This window comes from Apaloderma vittatum, unplaced genomic scaffold (assembly GCF_000703405.1).
Source record: "Apaloderma vittatum isolate BGI_N311 unplaced genomic scaffold, ASM70340v1 scaffold31048, whole genome shotgun sequence".
In the NCBI taxonomy this organism is placed as follows: domain Eukaryota; kingdom Metazoa; phylum Chordata; class Aves; order Trogoniformes; family Trogonidae; genus Apaloderma; species Apaloderma vittatum.
The window spans coordinates 1,725-18,922 of NW_009731812.1; the positions used below are offsets into that span (position 1 = coordinate 1,725).

At 39.3% G+C, this 17,198-nt stretch overlaps 1 protein-coding gene across 1 annotated transcript; it reads left to right on the top strand.

The window, feature by feature from the left end:
* Positions 1-2,489: 2,489 nt before the first annotated feature.
* BNIP2 (BCL2/adenovirus E1B 19kDa interacting protein 2) lies at positions 2,490-12,750 on the top strand. Its single transcript, XM_009875325.1, has 10 exons — positions 2,490-2,539; positions 3,131-3,198; positions 4,365-4,532; positions 6,372-6,548; positions 7,174-7,276; positions 7,562-7,693; positions 8,211-8,297; positions 8,447-8,545; positions 9,696-9,731; positions 12,337-12,750. Exons 1-10 carry the CDS (start codon positions 2,490-2,492, stop codon positions 12,383-12,385), a joined length of 969 nt encoding a protein of 322 aa, XP_009873627.1. The 3' UTR covers positions 12,386-12,750.
* The last annotated feature ends 4,448 nt before the right edge of the window (positions 12,751-17,198 follow it).

Sequence of the window (17,198 nt, forward strand, 5' to 3'; positions counted from 1 at the left end):
GGCTTTGACATAGCAAAACCAGATGTCAGCACTACCACAGCAGCTGTGAGACTGTTGTTGTAATCTCTGCTTTAGTTTCAATAGGCAGAAATAGTAGATATCTTTCCCCCCCCCTGTTTTGTAGGTGGTTATATTAGTGGTATGAAATTATTCAGTAGGTAACTTTGAATTCGGCACTTTTCTTATTTTCCTTAGAAGATTACCCTTCCTCCTTAATTTATCATTCTTCTAGTTGAGAAATAAGTGCTTTGGTACCCGAGACTTTAAGTTGCAACATCTGAAGCAACTCCCTAGTCTGCATGTGAAGTAGGAGGCTAAATTCAGGCTTTTCTGATGTTGAACTTGGAGCTTGCCTTGTAAGTTGTTGGCAGTTGAACTATATGGTATTTAGTGAACGGTTGCCTTCGAGTCTACCTTAATGAGAAGCTGGTGCTGAGATTTCTATAAGTAATGTGAGAAGTGTTTGGTAGAAGTCTCTCAAACTTTGATTACAGCGTAGCTTTTCTGTCCCTTTTTTTAGTGTATCAAGTTTATCTCTATGTAATGAAGTACACGCAGGTAGGAATTGCTTCTGCACTGAAACTGTGTGTATGAAATGAATAGATGTTACCTGGTGTCCCTCAGAAATGTAGTGAGGAGACTCTCCAAGTCTTGAAGCAAAATGCTCCTTCAGCTGTGTTGAGGGGAACTCCATTGTGAGCACAGTGATAAGGCGGGTTTGTGGTGATCTATGGTGGGGTTTTTTTCCTAGCTGTTGGTTTTCTTCGTTTCTTCCTCTGTCACTTAAGAATCAAGTCATCAGTTGAGATTTTCTTTTGGGTGTTGTGTCTGTTTACAGTAAACTGCCTGTTTGCATCGAATTGTCCGTTCCATAGTGATCGTAACCGCTGTGTCCTTTGGACTGTGTAGGGTGCCCTGTGAAACTTCTTGTCCTTTATCTCGGCAACCTGAAACAAATGCATAAAGGATTATGCACATATTCACTGCTGCTGCTGATCAAAATACGATTTTATCGCCAAGTAAATATTTAAAATTCATTGTTGCAAACAGCAGGTTGAAACTCTATGCTGAGAAGATGATCTTAATGAAAGAGAGGATGTGTTTCGCGAGCAAAGTCATATGATTCAGGCAGCAAGAAACTTTTGCAAACATGTTAGTCAGAAAGGATAAATAGGAAGAGTTGCGAGGACAATTGCTGGGGGCAACTTCTTGGAGATTCTGTGCACAGACACGTACTGCTGGCAGCTGAGGGGTGCAAGAGCTGCACGATTCAAACAAGGAAAATCTGACCCTGAAGGGGAAATAAGTTGCTAGCTTTTAGAAATTTTATTTCAATCTTCTGGGTGAGGGAAACAGGGAAATGTCAGCAAAATAAGCTTAAATTTTGGTCATTAGTGTCTAATTAGTCTCTGGTACTGCAGTTTTATGGAAAGTAAACCAGACTTTTTTTTTTATTAATCAGCTTGTGTGGTGTAGCTTCAAGCATTGCAGGATGTTTTAAAATCGGTCTGTAGTTGTAATCAGGTCAGGAGAAGAGAAATTGAGGACAGTGTGACTTGTTTCAGTTTAGCTGTGTAAGAAATAAATTGTGTCTCTGGCTGAATGAGCAGTATGATTGCATTCAACCTTTGTGCTTACTGGTGTTCTGTGTTGTTTGCCTTTTTGCATGTCAAAATGTCATTAATTTCCTGTGTTGATTTTTCTTAATATCTTCATTGATAAATCTACCTGTTCCTGCCAAACTTTAGAGCCAGCGCAGCCGAGAGCTTCAACTGGCTTGGGCCCGTGTGTCAGCAGAATGGTTCATTATGTGCCATTAATGGGGATTCCTCGTTGCTGGTGATGGGTGAGGCTGAAGAAACACACCTTGAGTTGCACATCACAGGGTAAGGTCTCTGAAAACGCTTTTGGGAACAGTTCTCTTTAAAATGTGTGGCTTGCTGTTTGGTTTTGGGGCTGTGTGACTGGGTGGGGTTTTTTTAAAGAACTGGGTTGTGGTTTACATCTGAGTGTCTGGAGTTGTTTTCTCAAAATACACACTTAATATCTCTATATAATCTAGAGGGCTTTTAGGTTTCTTACAGTTTGGAGTGAACTGATTTAATCCTAAATCGTGATAGATCGGATTGCTCAGGGCCTTGATTTTTAACTGAGGGATTGATCGAGCAGGGCATTGGACTAAATTATTATAAATCATTCGATAAGCAGTTTTATGTGGAAAAAAATAAAATGGGAACAAATCATAAGTTTTCCTGGTTTTTTGGCTTTCATTTTGTTTGGGGGAGTTGTGAATTTTCTTTTGTGGTTTTTTTTTCCTTTGTAACGCCTCAACTTGGTGATAAGTGTAAAGGCTGTGTTGCAAGTATGAGAATTACAGTAGTCTTGAACTAGCAACTTCTGTTCTGTTCCTGCAGCTCCTCTTCAGTCCACGAAGACAAGAGGTTCTGGCTGATTAGGAGTCTCTATTAGCAATTCCAGTTGGCTGGAGAATGGAAGGTGTTGAGTTTAAGGAAGAATGGCAAGATGAAGATTTTCCGAGGTTTTTAATTTATTTCTTTTTAAAAAGTCATTAAAATCAGCTGCATAACATCCAGAATAAGCCAACACTCTCTTCCTGGTGAACTCAGTCATAATCTTGAAGTGGTAATCTTTTGTGAATATGCTGCATAGTAGTACCCATGTCTGATGGCCTAAAGATTTCATGAAGGAATATTTCAGAGCAAAATTTGACAGTTAAGAATGCGAGTGATGCTTGTGCCTCCGAAGAAACTGAAACAGCTGACATCAGAGGCATTCTGTAATAATGTGATTAAACTATGTCTGTAGTGTATTTCATGTCAAATTTCCTCAAGAACGTGACAAGTTTCCTTAAGGATGACAGACCTTAGCAGCCAGTATTTTGGCATTTGTCACATCAGCAACTGATTACCTGACTGCTCTAAAGGAATTTTCTGCTACTTTGGTGCTTTGTTTATGGAGAACTTGAACTTAGGCTGTAAGTAAATTTAGTTCAGAACTGTGCCACAAAGAGGTTTTTTTAGTAGTACATAAGTCTAAATATTTGGCATTTAGCTAGCTATTGGAAAAAAAAGGCGTTTTTGTAACAATATTTTTCTGCTTTGTGCACCAGACCGCTGCCAGAGGATGACCCTGTTGAGTCAGATATATTGGCTGCAGCTGGAACAGAAAATGAAGCTGGTAAGAACATTCCCCTCCAGTCAAGCTGACCGCTTACTTGTTGGATGGCTCTTTAAAGCTCCGTTTCAGTTTAAGCGGGTTTTTTGGTGCTTTCTGTCTTAGTTTTTGGTTTTTGGATTTTTTTTTTGGAATCAGGTTTGAGGAAACATCATTCTAAATGACTTTGGATGTGTGAAGGCTATTATCAACATTTGTCTAGGAAGAAAAAGCTTTTGTAATAAAGCAAGGCTCTTCATCCTTCCTGCAAACAGAGCTATCCAGGAAGTACTGGACAAAAACGAATTAGTGTACTCGCTTCTTGACCTGTCTCAAAATCTTTGTTCTTTATTTGGCTTCTGTGCAGCAATTAGGGCCTGCCATAGGTTTCAGACCTTTGTGGCCTTTTAAGAACATTACCTGTCCAAATGGTCAGAGGAGAAATAACACAAACTGATTTATTTATTTTATTTTTTACTTTTTACACTTATTTTAATCTTGTCTGCTCTGTGGCATTTGAAGTGCTGGATGAGCCATTTTATTTTATTCCCTGTCTAAATCATTCAGGTATTTGCCTTGTATCTCAAAGCACGCTGTGTAGTCACACAGTTAATTTCCTGTCCTCACTCCTGTCTGTCAGCCTTTTTGTTTTGGTTTGGGGGGTTTTTTTGTGTGTTAGTGGGTTGGGTTATTTTTGTTTGGTTTTTTGGGGGTTGTTTGGGTTTTTTTGCAGCTTGTATATTTTCTTATTTCAAAGATGGTTGTGATGTTACCAATACCTAACAAAAACAAGGCCTAGGGCTATGAATCTATTGCGTTATTTGCAAGATTTACTTAGTATAATATCTAGAATAACTTGTGGTACAGTTAGATATAGCTGGTATGGGTAATATTTGCTTGGGTGGTGGCAACTCCGAAGGTTTTTCTTCTATAGGAACTATGATCATCTACTTCTGTGATCATAGGGTGTGTGCAGCCAAGTGAACTTAGGATCTTGAGGATTTGGGCACTTTGACCTTCAGGTGCTGTTCTTCTCACCCTGTGTTTAATACTTATTTCCAAAATACATTGTTTACATTACGGACGTTAACTTGCAATGCGTTCTGAGAAAGCGCTGTGCTCTTCTGTTTTGTTAATATGCTTGTCTCAACTTGCTTTAGCTTTGAAAAGAAATCTTTTTTTTAATACAGAGGTTAATGGAACCAAAGTGAGGAAGAAACTAGTGGCTCCAGATATTAGCTTAACTCTGGATCGCAGTGAAGAATCTGTTTTGTCTGATGACTTGGATGAGAGTGGAGAGATTGATTTGGACGATTTAGATACTCCTTCAGAAAACAGCAACGAGTTTGAATGGGAAGGTGGGTATTCTGTTACTTGTCTGATGCCCTAAAATGTTTCTGCTTTCTTATGTGTAGGTCGAATAACTATGACTCAGTATTACCAGAGGAAAAATACAAAGGGAGTGCTTAGATTAGAAATTGGAAATGGATGCACTGGATTTTTAAAGCAGATCAGACATCAGCTGCCGAGTAAACAAGCAACATAATAGCTGTAACTACAAATAAGCTTAGGTGAATGTCATTAAACATCTGTAACACTTGAAGTTGTGGAAGATTCTCCTGCTGCAGTATGCTTTTAAGAACCAACCTGCTGAAAAAAAAAATCTGCTGTCTTTTACAAGTGTTATAGATTAGCCAGTCACAAAATGATGAATTGCAGGCCTTTGTATTTGAGGACAGCTGAATGGTATCTTTAAAAATAAATAAAACTTGACCTAACGTCTCAGTGTGGTGAGAATGGCAAAAGGTCAGTAGCCTTAGAGTTTGGGTGCTTTTCAGATTGCCTGGAAGTGGTAGCAGAGTCTTTATTTTGTATCAGGGAATTGGGAAATTAATTGGTAGTCAACTTGTCTGTAGAGACACTAGTAACGACATTAATCTTTTTAAAATGGAAATGTATTTCATCTTACTGTCATAAACAAAACCTGGAGATTCTTAACATTTGGAGGTAAAAAAGTTCAATGTAGGAGTTAAAGCACAAATTTTACACCTGCACTTGTATTTTAAGGCCTCTTCATTTAAGCCAAGAAATACTGTGTTCATCAAACAGTTGGAGTCTTGAACTTTTATCAACTTCATGACTTAATGTCTCTAATAAGTAAACATGTAAGCTCAACTGTGGGTTGTTTTTTGGTTGTTTTTTTTTTTAATTCTGGAAGTAAAATAATGTTAATTCCTGACTAAACAGGAGGCTTTCTTTTCGCTGTTACGTATGAAACACTATGTTCTTCATTCCAAGATAGCTTATAAATGGAGAAAGAAACACTCTTTAAAATAAGATGGGATTTTTTTTAAATAGATGAAGGCACTTTGCAGGTGAAGTTTTCGTAACAGAGACTTATAGAATCGTAGGAGGTTTTTCTGTGTACAAAACTTATATCATTGTAGTGAAGAATTGGTTTTTAGGGTTAGTTTTGCAATGACGCGAAGGGAATGTTCCGGGTGTTTGTGCTGTGTCTTGAAAAATGGCTGAAAAGGGTTTCTGTCTTTTCTTCCTTTAATGCTGCTGCCTTCATTTTCCTGGAAGGATAGTTTCAATTAACAGCTTTGTCTTGGGAACAGACAACTAACTTGCCGTAGGTTTTTCTCGCTTTGGGTAAGGTCTATGCAACAAAGTCAAGAATCATAATTTAATTGGAGCAAATTGTTTTACAGATTGTTGTCAGCATAAATTTCATATATATTGATTGCACACCTGCTGAATTAGATTTAATTTCCAATAGATTTGCCTGCATGCCTGCTTGCAAGGTACTGTCAATGTTTTAAATCGTGCTTTTTTATGTAAATCTGTGATCAAACAGCCTGTGGAATCATCATTGGAGTTAACCACTTTGGCTATTCCAGTAAGATTCAGCAAGGTCTGTGTTCTGAAAGCCTAGAAGTAAAAAGTCTTCCTATGCTTTAACACAGAGAAGTACAGTCAACAGGTAACTGCCAGCATAGAGCATTTTGATAAAATATCTTTGACACCCATGAAATCCCTATTTTGCAGTGGCTGAAGGAACTTAATCCGATATGTCTGGCTGGCTCAAGAATATTAAAATAGTTTAGATAGCAAAGTGGTTAACCGGGGTTGTAATTGATTGTCACTGTACGTAGTATTCATAATGGGTCTTGAACGTGTTTGAACTTTGGCAGATGATCTTCCCAAACCCAAAACTACTGATGTAGTTAGGAAAGGATCGCTCACTGAATACACTGCGGAAGAGGAGAAAGACGATGGTCGACGCTGGCGGATGTTTAGGATTGGAGAGCAGGACCACAGGGTGGACATGAAGGCAATTGAACCATATAAAAAAGTTATCAGTCACGGTGGTAAGGATTGGTGATGCGCTGAGGGGGACTCTGAGAAATTACTTCTTTAAGATGAGCTGGCACAGGAAGAGCTTGAAGACTCATGTGATAATTCATACAGTGTTAAGGCGTGTAGTTGATTTAATACTTTTCCCTAAGGTTCCAAAATATACACGTGTTCAGATGAAGCTGCTAACATGTACACATGTCACAATGTGCTTGTTTGTTCTACGGTGTCAGTGCTACTAGTAGAATTTTTTGGTTTTAAGAGTGCTGAAAGCAGTAAAGGTAGATCTATGAAGGCATAAATAAATTTAATGACTCTTCCCAACAGTCTCTGGAGTTCAGGTTGGAGGAAAATTTGACTATATAAAATGTTATTAAGTACGCTCAGATCCTGTACTGAGGTATTGATTGTAGGTATGCCATTGGATTTACATAAACTTCAGCTATTTCTTTTGAAGCAGGCAAACTTGAAAAAGCAATCTGGAGGCTTTCTGTAACTGTGAATGTCTATAGAGATGAAAAATAATGAAAAATAATGGAAAGCCTCGGTGAATGCACCTCACTTTGTGTAAATGTAGTCAATGTGTAGTTCCCTTTGTCACTACTGCTGTTTTTCTTTTCTTCTTTTCTTTGTTTTCAGGTTATTATGGTGATGGATTAAATGCCATTGTTGTGTTTGCGGTTTGCTTTATGCCTGAAAGCAGCCAGCCTAACTACAGATACCTAATGGACAATCTATTTAAGTAAGTCATCGTCTGCCTCTTCATTTCACATTGTGAAACTTCACATTTTAATGTACAGGCAGTCACTTCTCTTTTTAGTGAAGCTTTTTATATTTCAGATGAGGGAACAAATAGAAAAGCAGCTACATCTGCTTCTAGAGGAAGGAAAAAAAGATTTAAATGTTGCTCAACACTGTTGCCAGCTGTGTTTAAAAAAAAAAAACACAACTTATTTAAGTACTACAAGGAATTACTTGAATATCCACGGATCTTCACTTGAATGTTGTTTTTTCTTTGTCTCTGCAGGTATGTTATTGGCACTTTAGAGCTGTTAGTAGCAGAGAACTATATGATAGTTTACCTGAATGGTGCAACGACACGGAGGAAAATGCCAAGTTTAGGCTGGCTTAGGAAATGTTACCAGCAAATTGATAGAAGGTAAGAAGCTCTGCAGTGCTCTCTTACAATATTCCCGTGCTCGATGATACACGTATTTGGAGGAGACTGCTGTTTGGTGTGGTGTCTGGGACCTACTGGTTAAGATTAATTAGGCAAATTGCTTTATGTTGTGAAAATAATGCCAGAGGCATGCTGGGGGGGTTGTTGTGTTGTTATTGTTTTGAGGTTTTTTCTTTAATTGAAAATTGTAGTGTTAAAATGCTGAATACTGTTACCATTTAGAATATCCTTAAAATTTCCTGTATTAATATGCTGTGATAATAAGGGAGGTCCTTTGTGAAACACTTCAGCATTAGTTGTGTGAAAGTGATACTTTATCTTAAATTTCAGCCATACAGTACTGTGGTATTTTTTTCTTCTGGCAGACAGTAATTACTCATAATGGAATGTCACTACTAGATTTACATGACGATTGTGCTCGCAAAAACATGCTTATTAAAAGAACAGCATTGTCGTGCTGCCTTTTTGTTCTAATAACTATGTTTGAATCCTTCAGGCTAAGGAAGAATCTGAAATCACTCATCATCGTTCATCCTTCTTGGTTCATCAGAACACTTCTGGCCATCACAAAACCTTTTATTAGGTAATACTCTGGAAGCTGTTTCTTTAAAAAAAAAAAAAAAAAACAACAACCTGGCAACTGTTTACTTTTAAACTTCAAAACCTGTTTTAATATTGACCTATTAAAATTTTTGCACGTTGTAACTGTACCCTGCGTTTGTTCTTCCACAGCTCAAAATTCAGCCAAAAAATTAGGTATGTCTTTACCCTGGCAGAACTAGCTGAACTCATCCCCATGGAATACGTTGGCATCCCAGAATGCATAAAACAGTACGTTTTGTTATTCAAACGTGTTCTACGCTGATCATGTTTTAGAACCAATAGATATTGTATCCGGTGACTGGTTTGAATGTAATATTTGGCATTTGCTAAAATTTAACTGGGATCATTGCTTGTGTCTAGGCGGCTCCGTGTTTGACCACACTGCTAACTGCAGGTTGGTGTGCGGTACCACAGGTGGTCAAAATGTTAATGTGTAGAGGTTTTCACACATAATCGCCGAGTTATTTACAGTATCTTTGGTGTTTGTGCTAAAATGTGGCGAAATATCACTTCGGTTGGGGTTTCATTAAAGAACAGGAGTAGAAAAATGCTGAATCCCTCCCCAATAACAGTTCAAAAGCTACTTTGAAGAGGTGAAGGCAAGTTTTCTCTTTTTTCACTCCAGGTATAAATATTAGTTTTATTGTCAGCACAATTCCGCTCTGGAGTATGACGATGATGATCCTTTTGTCAGTAGCATTTATGGGTGCAGTAATAGAGCAGAAAATGTAATTTTGAGTCTCAAAAGAGCCAAAGGAAAATACCAGCAGTTGATGATAAATTGATCAGCCTGTTAGAGGATGTAACATACAAAACCTGTACAGTGTGCGTCACCATGAGTGATCACAAAAACAGAGAAAATGGGGGTTTTTTGGGGGTGGAGAGGAAAGATATGACAGTGCTTAAGCAGCCTTAGGGTATCTTTTTGCATTTTTTAATTTATTTTTTTTCTGGGCATTTTGAAGGACATGTTAGGAATATTGAGACTCGTTTCAAGTCTTCAGAGACTCCTTTTTATAATGATAAACCTTGAACTGTTCTGCAGAGGCTAAACGTGGTTGATTTATGGAGTTAATTCTCAAAGTTCTGTGGAGGATTATATCTGCTTTCAAACTGTTACAGATACAGACTTTAAATATTACTGATGGATGTTAATACTGTACAAGAAATTGTACTGAATTCATGTACCTAAATCTTAAAGCTTCTTGTTTAATGTTTATAAATGTTGGAGGTATGATACGTTTTTTTCTTAATTATATCCGTTTCAAAGCTTAATATGTTTCTACAAACTGTACTGACACTAATGCCAGTTTGCAGGTTTTGTTGAATTTGGCCTTCCTATGTTATATTTACTGAAATCAAACTTTTCCTCACCAAGGTATGAAGAAGAAAAGTTTAGAAAGAAACAGAAAAGGTATATTCACATTTTGATTAGGGTTGCATCTAGATAAGACGATTTGCACTGCAACTAACTCCCAGTCAATTGGCTTGCATAAAGGAGTAAGCATTTGTAAATATAAACATGCACTAGTGACCAAGTTTTTATACATGAAAGAAACTAAACTGCCCGAAAGCACAGCGTGTCGACTGAAAGAGCTCACCCTGGTTGTGCAGGTGTTTGTGAATAGTCTCTCTTGCTCTGTCCCACGAGATGCTCACTTTTAAGGGGATACCTGGATTCTCACCTGAATCCTCGAGAGGCAAAAGTAGTGCTTCTGTATGAATTGGTTAAATCTAGTTCCACTGTTCCTAACGAGAAGCAATGTGTGGAGGAAGAGCTGGTTGTAGGTGCTAAGCTGTAGCTATGCATCAACACAGGTGCAACTCTGGAAGAAGTTCTAACACTGAATCTTGTATTTTTGATATTCACTTTTTGGTTATTAACTTGCACAGATGCAGTCTGAATTAGTATTTTTAGTGCTGTTTGTATTTGCAGTGCCTATGGTCCTTGCTAATAAACGTTGGATTTTAATTTTGTTCATTTTCAGTCTCCTGCTAACCATTCAAGCTGTTCCAGCAGCTGGTGATTTTTTTTTTGTTGGTTTTTTTTCACTCTCACTAACAAACACACCAAAAGGTTTTGCTATTAACTTTGCTTTTTTTTAATTACTCTCCCTGTGCGTGCATAACTATTGAGGCTTATTGTCTAAAGTGGGTAATGGACATAGAGAGGAATGCAGAGATTATAAAAGCAGTTTTAAGTTCTTTCTGAAAGCTAGCAGGTAAGGCTAGTGACAAGTGTTGAACGTTCTCTAGGAATTATGCCCATTAAGTGACAAATTCAGTGTGTAACATGAAATACTGAGCTGGTCAAATTTAAGAAGTGCTTTCGGGGCATATTGAACAACGTTCAACAAGTTCTGCTTGATTTTGGTTTTTTCTCCCCTCAGCATGCATTATTTGGCCCAATTCTGTTGCAAAGCCCACTGTATTCAGGACTCAATCCTGAGACATTCAAATACTAATGTAAAACCTTCGAAAAATCTTCAGTACAAGCACTTCTTAGTGTCTCTGTCGACATCATCACTTCTGCCAGCACTGTTGTCAAAAGGACTTGTTCCTAGGTGAGATGGAGAGGAGATGGAGGCACTGTTTGATACTGAGAAGTTAGGGAGGTCGAAGGCAGTTGTAGGCCCTATCTGCTGAAATAGGAGTAAGGGAGATGGGTTGAAGTTCGGCTGCAAAATTTGAGGATGGCAGCAGAAAATGTGCGTGAGTCCTTTTGGAAGCTAGAATATTATCTGCTTCTGTGGATTTACGCTGTCAGCCATGTGTTAACACACAGCTTGTGTGTGTTGGCTTACCCTGTTCCCTTACATTTGTCATGTCAAAACCTGCTCTTTGTACGGTACCGCAGCGAGGGCGGGGATGAGTTGCAGCTGCATAGTGCGCAGGTGAGACTCGTGTGAACAGACAATGCTGCTCCAGACCTGTTGCATCCCTATTTAATAGATTCAGTTCTTACAGTGCAAAAAACCCCAGCTTTGGCTCCCATTTTTATGGGCTCATGGCCTGGAAGAGCTGTCGTCATTCTTATTGTTGTGAAAAGCCGGCTGGGTATAATTTCAGAGGGTGGGCAGGTGGGTTAGACAGGCTCTTAGAAAACAGACTTGGCCGTAGCCTCTCTCACTTTTGGAACTGCTGTTGGCTTTGAAATTCATTTACCTCCGTGCACGACCTATTTTCCAGAATATATAGTGAAGACTGTACCTTGTTCTTCCTGTAAAGAGGAAGAATACATCTCATGCAAGATGTTAACCATCCGCTGGGTTCTGCCAAGTAACGTTTTGCTTGCCAGTCCCAAGGCAGGTGACAGCAACAAAAACAACAAAACCTCAACCAAAAAAACGAGCAAGCAACTCAACACAAAATAAAGAGAGGAAAGAAAAAGCACAAACGAAACCAGTTTTAGCAGCACGATGATGAATTCATTATTTATTTCTTCCCCCCTGAGTAATTACAAGTTTTTGAACTTTAAAGAAAAAATATTGCAGTTAAGGAGCCACTTATTTTTTGTTGATTCAACTAGTGCTATTACCTTCTTAATTACTTAGTTTACTTAATGACTGTAACATGAAAGGTAATTCTGTGCTTATTCTGCAGTGTATAAATCCATCAAAGTATTAATGCTTGATGGTTTTGTCATGATACCTGTAAACTTGTGTTCCTGCTTGCATTCTTTAATAAAAGCAGAGAACCTGCTCTTTTTTCCTTTTGTAGTCAAAATCCACTTGTGCTTTGAAATCCTTTTGAGTACTATTAATTATTTAAATGGTGTTGTAATGATTTTAATTAATTTCTAGGGGGAGGTAGGAAAATAAATTTTTATTTTTTTAAAAAGAAAGCAGTGTTGTGACTGCATTCAGTGAAAAATTTAGTATTTATTCACTAGAGCTTTTTTCCATGCAAATGCTTTGTGTTTTCCTGATAAGATTAGTAGTTTTTGCTTAATGTGTGAGCTTTCAAACTAAACCACTTCTTAACAGAGCTTTAATTTTACTGCTTTCTTTGCTAAGCAGAGTGGACCAAGAGCTGAACGGAAAACAAGAACAGAGAAGTGAACAGTAAGTTTGGAGTCCAAGCAAGACTGAAGAATGTGCAGATGGAACAGTGCTGGTTTTGCTCCAGTTCCAATGCCTTTTCTGTGTGTATATATCTTATATAACCTGTTGCAAAAGGTGCTTCAGTTCTCTGGACTAGCACACGATGGACTGATGACTGCTGTATCGGTTTGTCTTGACTTTCATAGCTATGATCATGTAATCTTCTATTGCTAAATGTCCAAGAACCCTATTTTCAGAGGATATTCTTGCAATTGTTTATCTAAATGATGCATGTTCTTCAGTAAAAATATTTATATACTTAAATGTTAAAGGAAAGAGATAATATATATTTTTATGACTGAGCAATATATTGTGTGTACCTGCGGAAGGAATTCATTTGCAGGTACGCAAGGCCCTAAGTTACTTGTTATTGTATAAATCTGTTTTGCTGTAAATGGTCAATGCATTTCTTTGTTGTCACAGAAACCTTAATTTGTTTGAATATTAACAGTCAAGTAATGTAGTCTTTCACGGTTCCTTATTTTTGTTCACGTACCCAACACGAGCGGTACTGAGTTACCTCACTCGAGTGAGCTTAAGCGTTGGTGTCTTAGTCCATTTTTCAGAATGCCCAACTGCAGTTCTGTGAACTCCAGGCTGTTGGCCAAAGGGTTTGGGCCTCAGCCACAAGAGAAGCCCAACTCTTTGAAGGACTAGTGAGATATCAGACCTGTCTCAATTTCAGTTGCAAATTTCGACTCCACTTCAGTAACTCGAGGCTGTCTCAGCTCCCACTAGCAAACGAGCTTCTGGTGGTTCTTCCTGGAGGAATACTGGTTGTCACCAGTAAGAACTGTGGTCACATTCCGTGGGGCTTGGGAGTTACGCAGGTTCTAGCCATAACACCAGTTGTTCGCACAGATACGGGCAGGTTGCCTGTGTTCATCCTTGTAGATGAGACATTCATTTCCAAAGCACATGACACCAGCACTAATTCCACTTAAAGTGATTCTAAGGTTTGGGGGTTTTTTCTCCTCCCCACAAGGGTAGTAAACTTGTGTCCGGGAGAGGTGTTCTTGGACAGGTCACTGGTGTTTATAGGTTTATCAGGGCAACAATAATGCATTGATGTGTTGCAGAAAGGCTGTAACATCGGTTGATGGTTTCTGTGTCCCTGTAAGGGCAGGTGCATGCGAATAAATCCATTCAGGAATTGAGCAACATAACACTGCAGCAGATACATTAAACCTTCACTTCTCGCTTTTATTGTGTTCATAATTTTGTCTCAATGCCAGAACTATCTCAATTATATTAAGAGTTAGTGTTATACAGTTCCCTTGATTTTAAAAAAGAATAAGGTTGCATTCAACTGGTTTGCTCCCTGCCACGGATAAGTACCTGTCGAGAGAGCTCTGTGGTTGTGACTTAGTACCACTTAACTTGCTGCCTCTGATGATACGTGCATAGACTCTGAGAGCGTATTCCTCTCAGATGAGGGCAAATCTCCGTGGAGCTTAAGTCCACAATTCAGATTTTCATCTCAAGATCTGGGTACTTCTGTACACTACCTATAACTACTAGGTTATAGTAGCTGCTGTATCGCAGTTTCAAAGAGATTGATACACAGAATGTTATCTTTCAGCAGGTGATGCTAATTGTAAGTTGCCTGGCATAGTTTCATCAGGTTTGGATCTTGCCCTGAAAGCAAGAAGACAAATGTCAGCAGTGTCTTTGGGCGCTGTCTTATCTCCCGCTTCGATTTTGCTGTTGACACAGATTAATGTAAAGTTCCAGTCAGTAAAATGAGCGCTTACAGCCCGTGCGCTTCTGTGGAGTGTAGGAGCATGCCAGCCTGTAAACCTGGCTGGTTTCTACTGAGTCTGGGTGGGTCCTAAGCTAGATAATAAGCATTCTGATCATCTCATTTTGTATTTTTCCCAGTTAAAAAAAAAGGATTCCTCTAGGTAAAATCATTCTTAGTGGGGGGACTGTGGCTCTGTATGTCCTGTTGCTTCCTGTGTGTGTAGCACAGTGCAGAGCAGCCAGTCCTCTGTACAAGTCATATTATTTTTAATCATGTGGTGAGATTATTTGTTGTGTTTCCAGGTGGCTGAGCGATCCTACAGCTTCATCTGCATTAGCACGATTTCTTTCGGAAAACGCGTATGTGCTTATCAAACGGTTTATTTCTCTGGCATAAGTTTTTTGCAAGTGAATATACAGCACAAGAGTTCTTCTGTCCCTAAAGACAGGCAGCTTGAGAAACAGAGATCTCTGAAGAGATCTTGCCCTCTGACCTTTTACATCTTGCCATTTAGTGATGAGGCGGATTTATTCCGAACACAAAAAGGTAACTTTTTGTCCAACTTCTTAAAATCTATAAAATAATATATTTTAATGTTTAAAAACGATCAAAAGTTGAAATATTTTACTTTAATAAAGCCATTTCAAAATCTAAATTGCTCTGTGATAAGATACAGTGATGTAGGGAATTCAATGGCAATTCCTTCCAAAAGTAAAACTCACGTTGCCAGAATATACTTGGAGCCCTGTCAGGAAAAGGTCATTTCATTAATCGCTAATTTACCTTTGATTTGGAGGTCTCATTACTGTATTTATATATATATATACGTTAGCTACCTTTTGTTACTACTGTGTGCAACTGGCAAACATGTGCTTGGGCCGGTGGCCTCTCCGTGTCTTTTAGTGACTTTTTGTGAACTGGTTTCTGCAGCAGGATAAGCGTTCACAAGTGGCGATGGCGTTCTGGTGAAAGTGTCGTTAAATACCGGTGCGAGCAGGCTCTAGGTTGCTTGAACGCTGTTGGTGTTCGGCGTAGTGTGGCAAAGCCGTGTCGGAAAGTGGAGTGGGATGCATAAGGATTTAGTGCTGAAGCAGGTTGAAGCCTTCGAGGTTAAAAGGGAGAGTTTGGGGTTCCAAAAAGCTTAGAAGTAATGCATAACCTTCTTGAGAAGAGCGCAGTTTAGCGTGTTGCTTTTTTCCTTTCATTTTCAGTGAACAAGTGAAGAATAGTGCTTCTTGCTGTGCACGGAGAAAACAGTAGTTCTGTTCGGAATTGCCCACGGTGAGGGGATTAGCCTGTATCCGTTAGCATGTTTCAGCAAGCTCGTTGCATCACACGTTAAACACTAGAGTAACAGTATAAAACCTCTCAAGGTTTGTGTCAGACTCCAGGATTAGGTGACATCTTGGTGGTAATGGAATCCTTTACAAAATGACCTTGAAGTGTGTGATAAGGAGGAGATGGTGGCACTAGCGCCTCTATGTCGCCTGCTGACACGCCTGGCTGACTGAAAATAACAGAACTACATCGTGAACGGGCGCTTTCTGGGCTCCCACCTGTCGCAAAGGAATAAGGTTCTTGGTGAGAAGTGTATTTCTTCCAGGGTCACATTTTTTGTCTGTGTCTCTTATGGATTCATCCAGTATTTATTATGTGCAAAGAGGGCTTAAGTGCATCTTTAATCCAAAGCTGTTTTCTGTGGAGATGACTTTAGTTCTCAAGCCATTCCAGTCTCCCTCAGAAGAGTCTCGTGCAAGGAGCAGAGAGAAGGATAACTGCTCGTATGCTTTTTGTAACTGTGGAAGCCTTACAGAGCTTTCCGTAAAAATTCTTGTTCTATCCTTGGGGATGCGGGTCATTCTCTAGAGGATTTGTTTCACCGACTGGTCATCAGGGATGCTTGAAGTGCTTTAATTATATTTTTTAAGGATACCTGGTTGTAGTCAGAGTAGCACTCTGAAATATAAGGAATATTTAAATATCCATATTGGGAAAGACAGATTTTTGCAGCTTTCCTAGCTTCAAAATTTTAACTACATTGTTTCCCTTATGACATCTTGTTGCGGAGTTAAGAGGAAAAAAGGGCAAGAGGGTGCAGTTGGGTTACAGTGTTTCATTATTCCCTTCACCCCTGACAGGTCAGTGAAATCAGAGACGTTCTTTGCTCAGCTAGATCTTTCTGCAGCTTTACAATTTGCACTGTCGGGTTACACTGATTTAAACACACTGTGGGGTGGGGTTTTTTTTGTCCTGTGTGTTTTTGTCCTGTGTGTTTTCAGAAAGTCAATCCTTACCTTAGCACGCTCCTTACTCGAGCTTGTTCAGCTGCTGGTTAATATTTATGACATGGATTTCCAGGTTAATACTTACAAAAAATATTCACGGGAGGCAGATGCTTACTTTCCCAGTGGCTCTGCAGCGTTTATTATTCGGGGAGCTGAACCAAGCCCGTGTGTTAAAAAGAAAAGCCAGAGTAGTCTGGTGTTCCGCCAGTCGGATGGGCCAGAGAAGGGTTGAGACATCATCTGCCAGTCAGTAAACCTGAGAGCGTGTGATGGGGAAACGGGCAGGTTTAACAACGTGATGTTGTGAATTAGAGATAACTGGCTTAAATTGGCTGTTGGCGTTCTTCAGGTGTGACCATTTCCCTTTTGCCGCTGTAATGCAAAGCTCTGTAAGTACAAGACGTCTTTAAGAACTTTCTTTTTAAATGAGCTTGTTGGTGTTGGAAGGTGCGATGGAGCCATGTGGTACCACGTTTCTGAATGTGCTGGCCGGTAATACCTACGGGAAACTTGGTAATTGGGGATAAAAATAAACATTCTGCGCTACACTCACCTTTGGGAAGGTCTGGATGTTTTATTTCACCGCTCGGCCATACGTTGACGATACAAATCGGTTGCGCTCGTACGCACCACCCCCTCCCTCTTAAAAACATCCGGTTGAAGTTGGCACCGTGGGTGCCAGTTCGCTTCCTCTGGGCGGAGTTTAACAACTGTTTTGCGAGGGAAATCCCTCCGAGGCCTGTGGCCGG

Bases quoted from the DNA above. Each gene is read 5' to 3' on its own strand.
- BNIP2 (XM_009875325.1), top strand. From the start codon at position 2,490: ATGGAAGGTGTTGAGTTTAAGGAAGAATGGCAAGATGAAGATTTTCCG. The intron at 2,540-3,130 runs GTTTTTAATTTA...TTTGTGCACCAG, and splicing joins CAAGATGAAGATTTTCCGAG to ACCGCTGCCAGAGGATGACC. The intron at 8,546-9,695 runs GTACGTTTTGTT...TTCCTCACCAAG, and splicing joins ATCCCAGAATGCATAAAACA to GTATGAAGAAGAAAAGTTTA.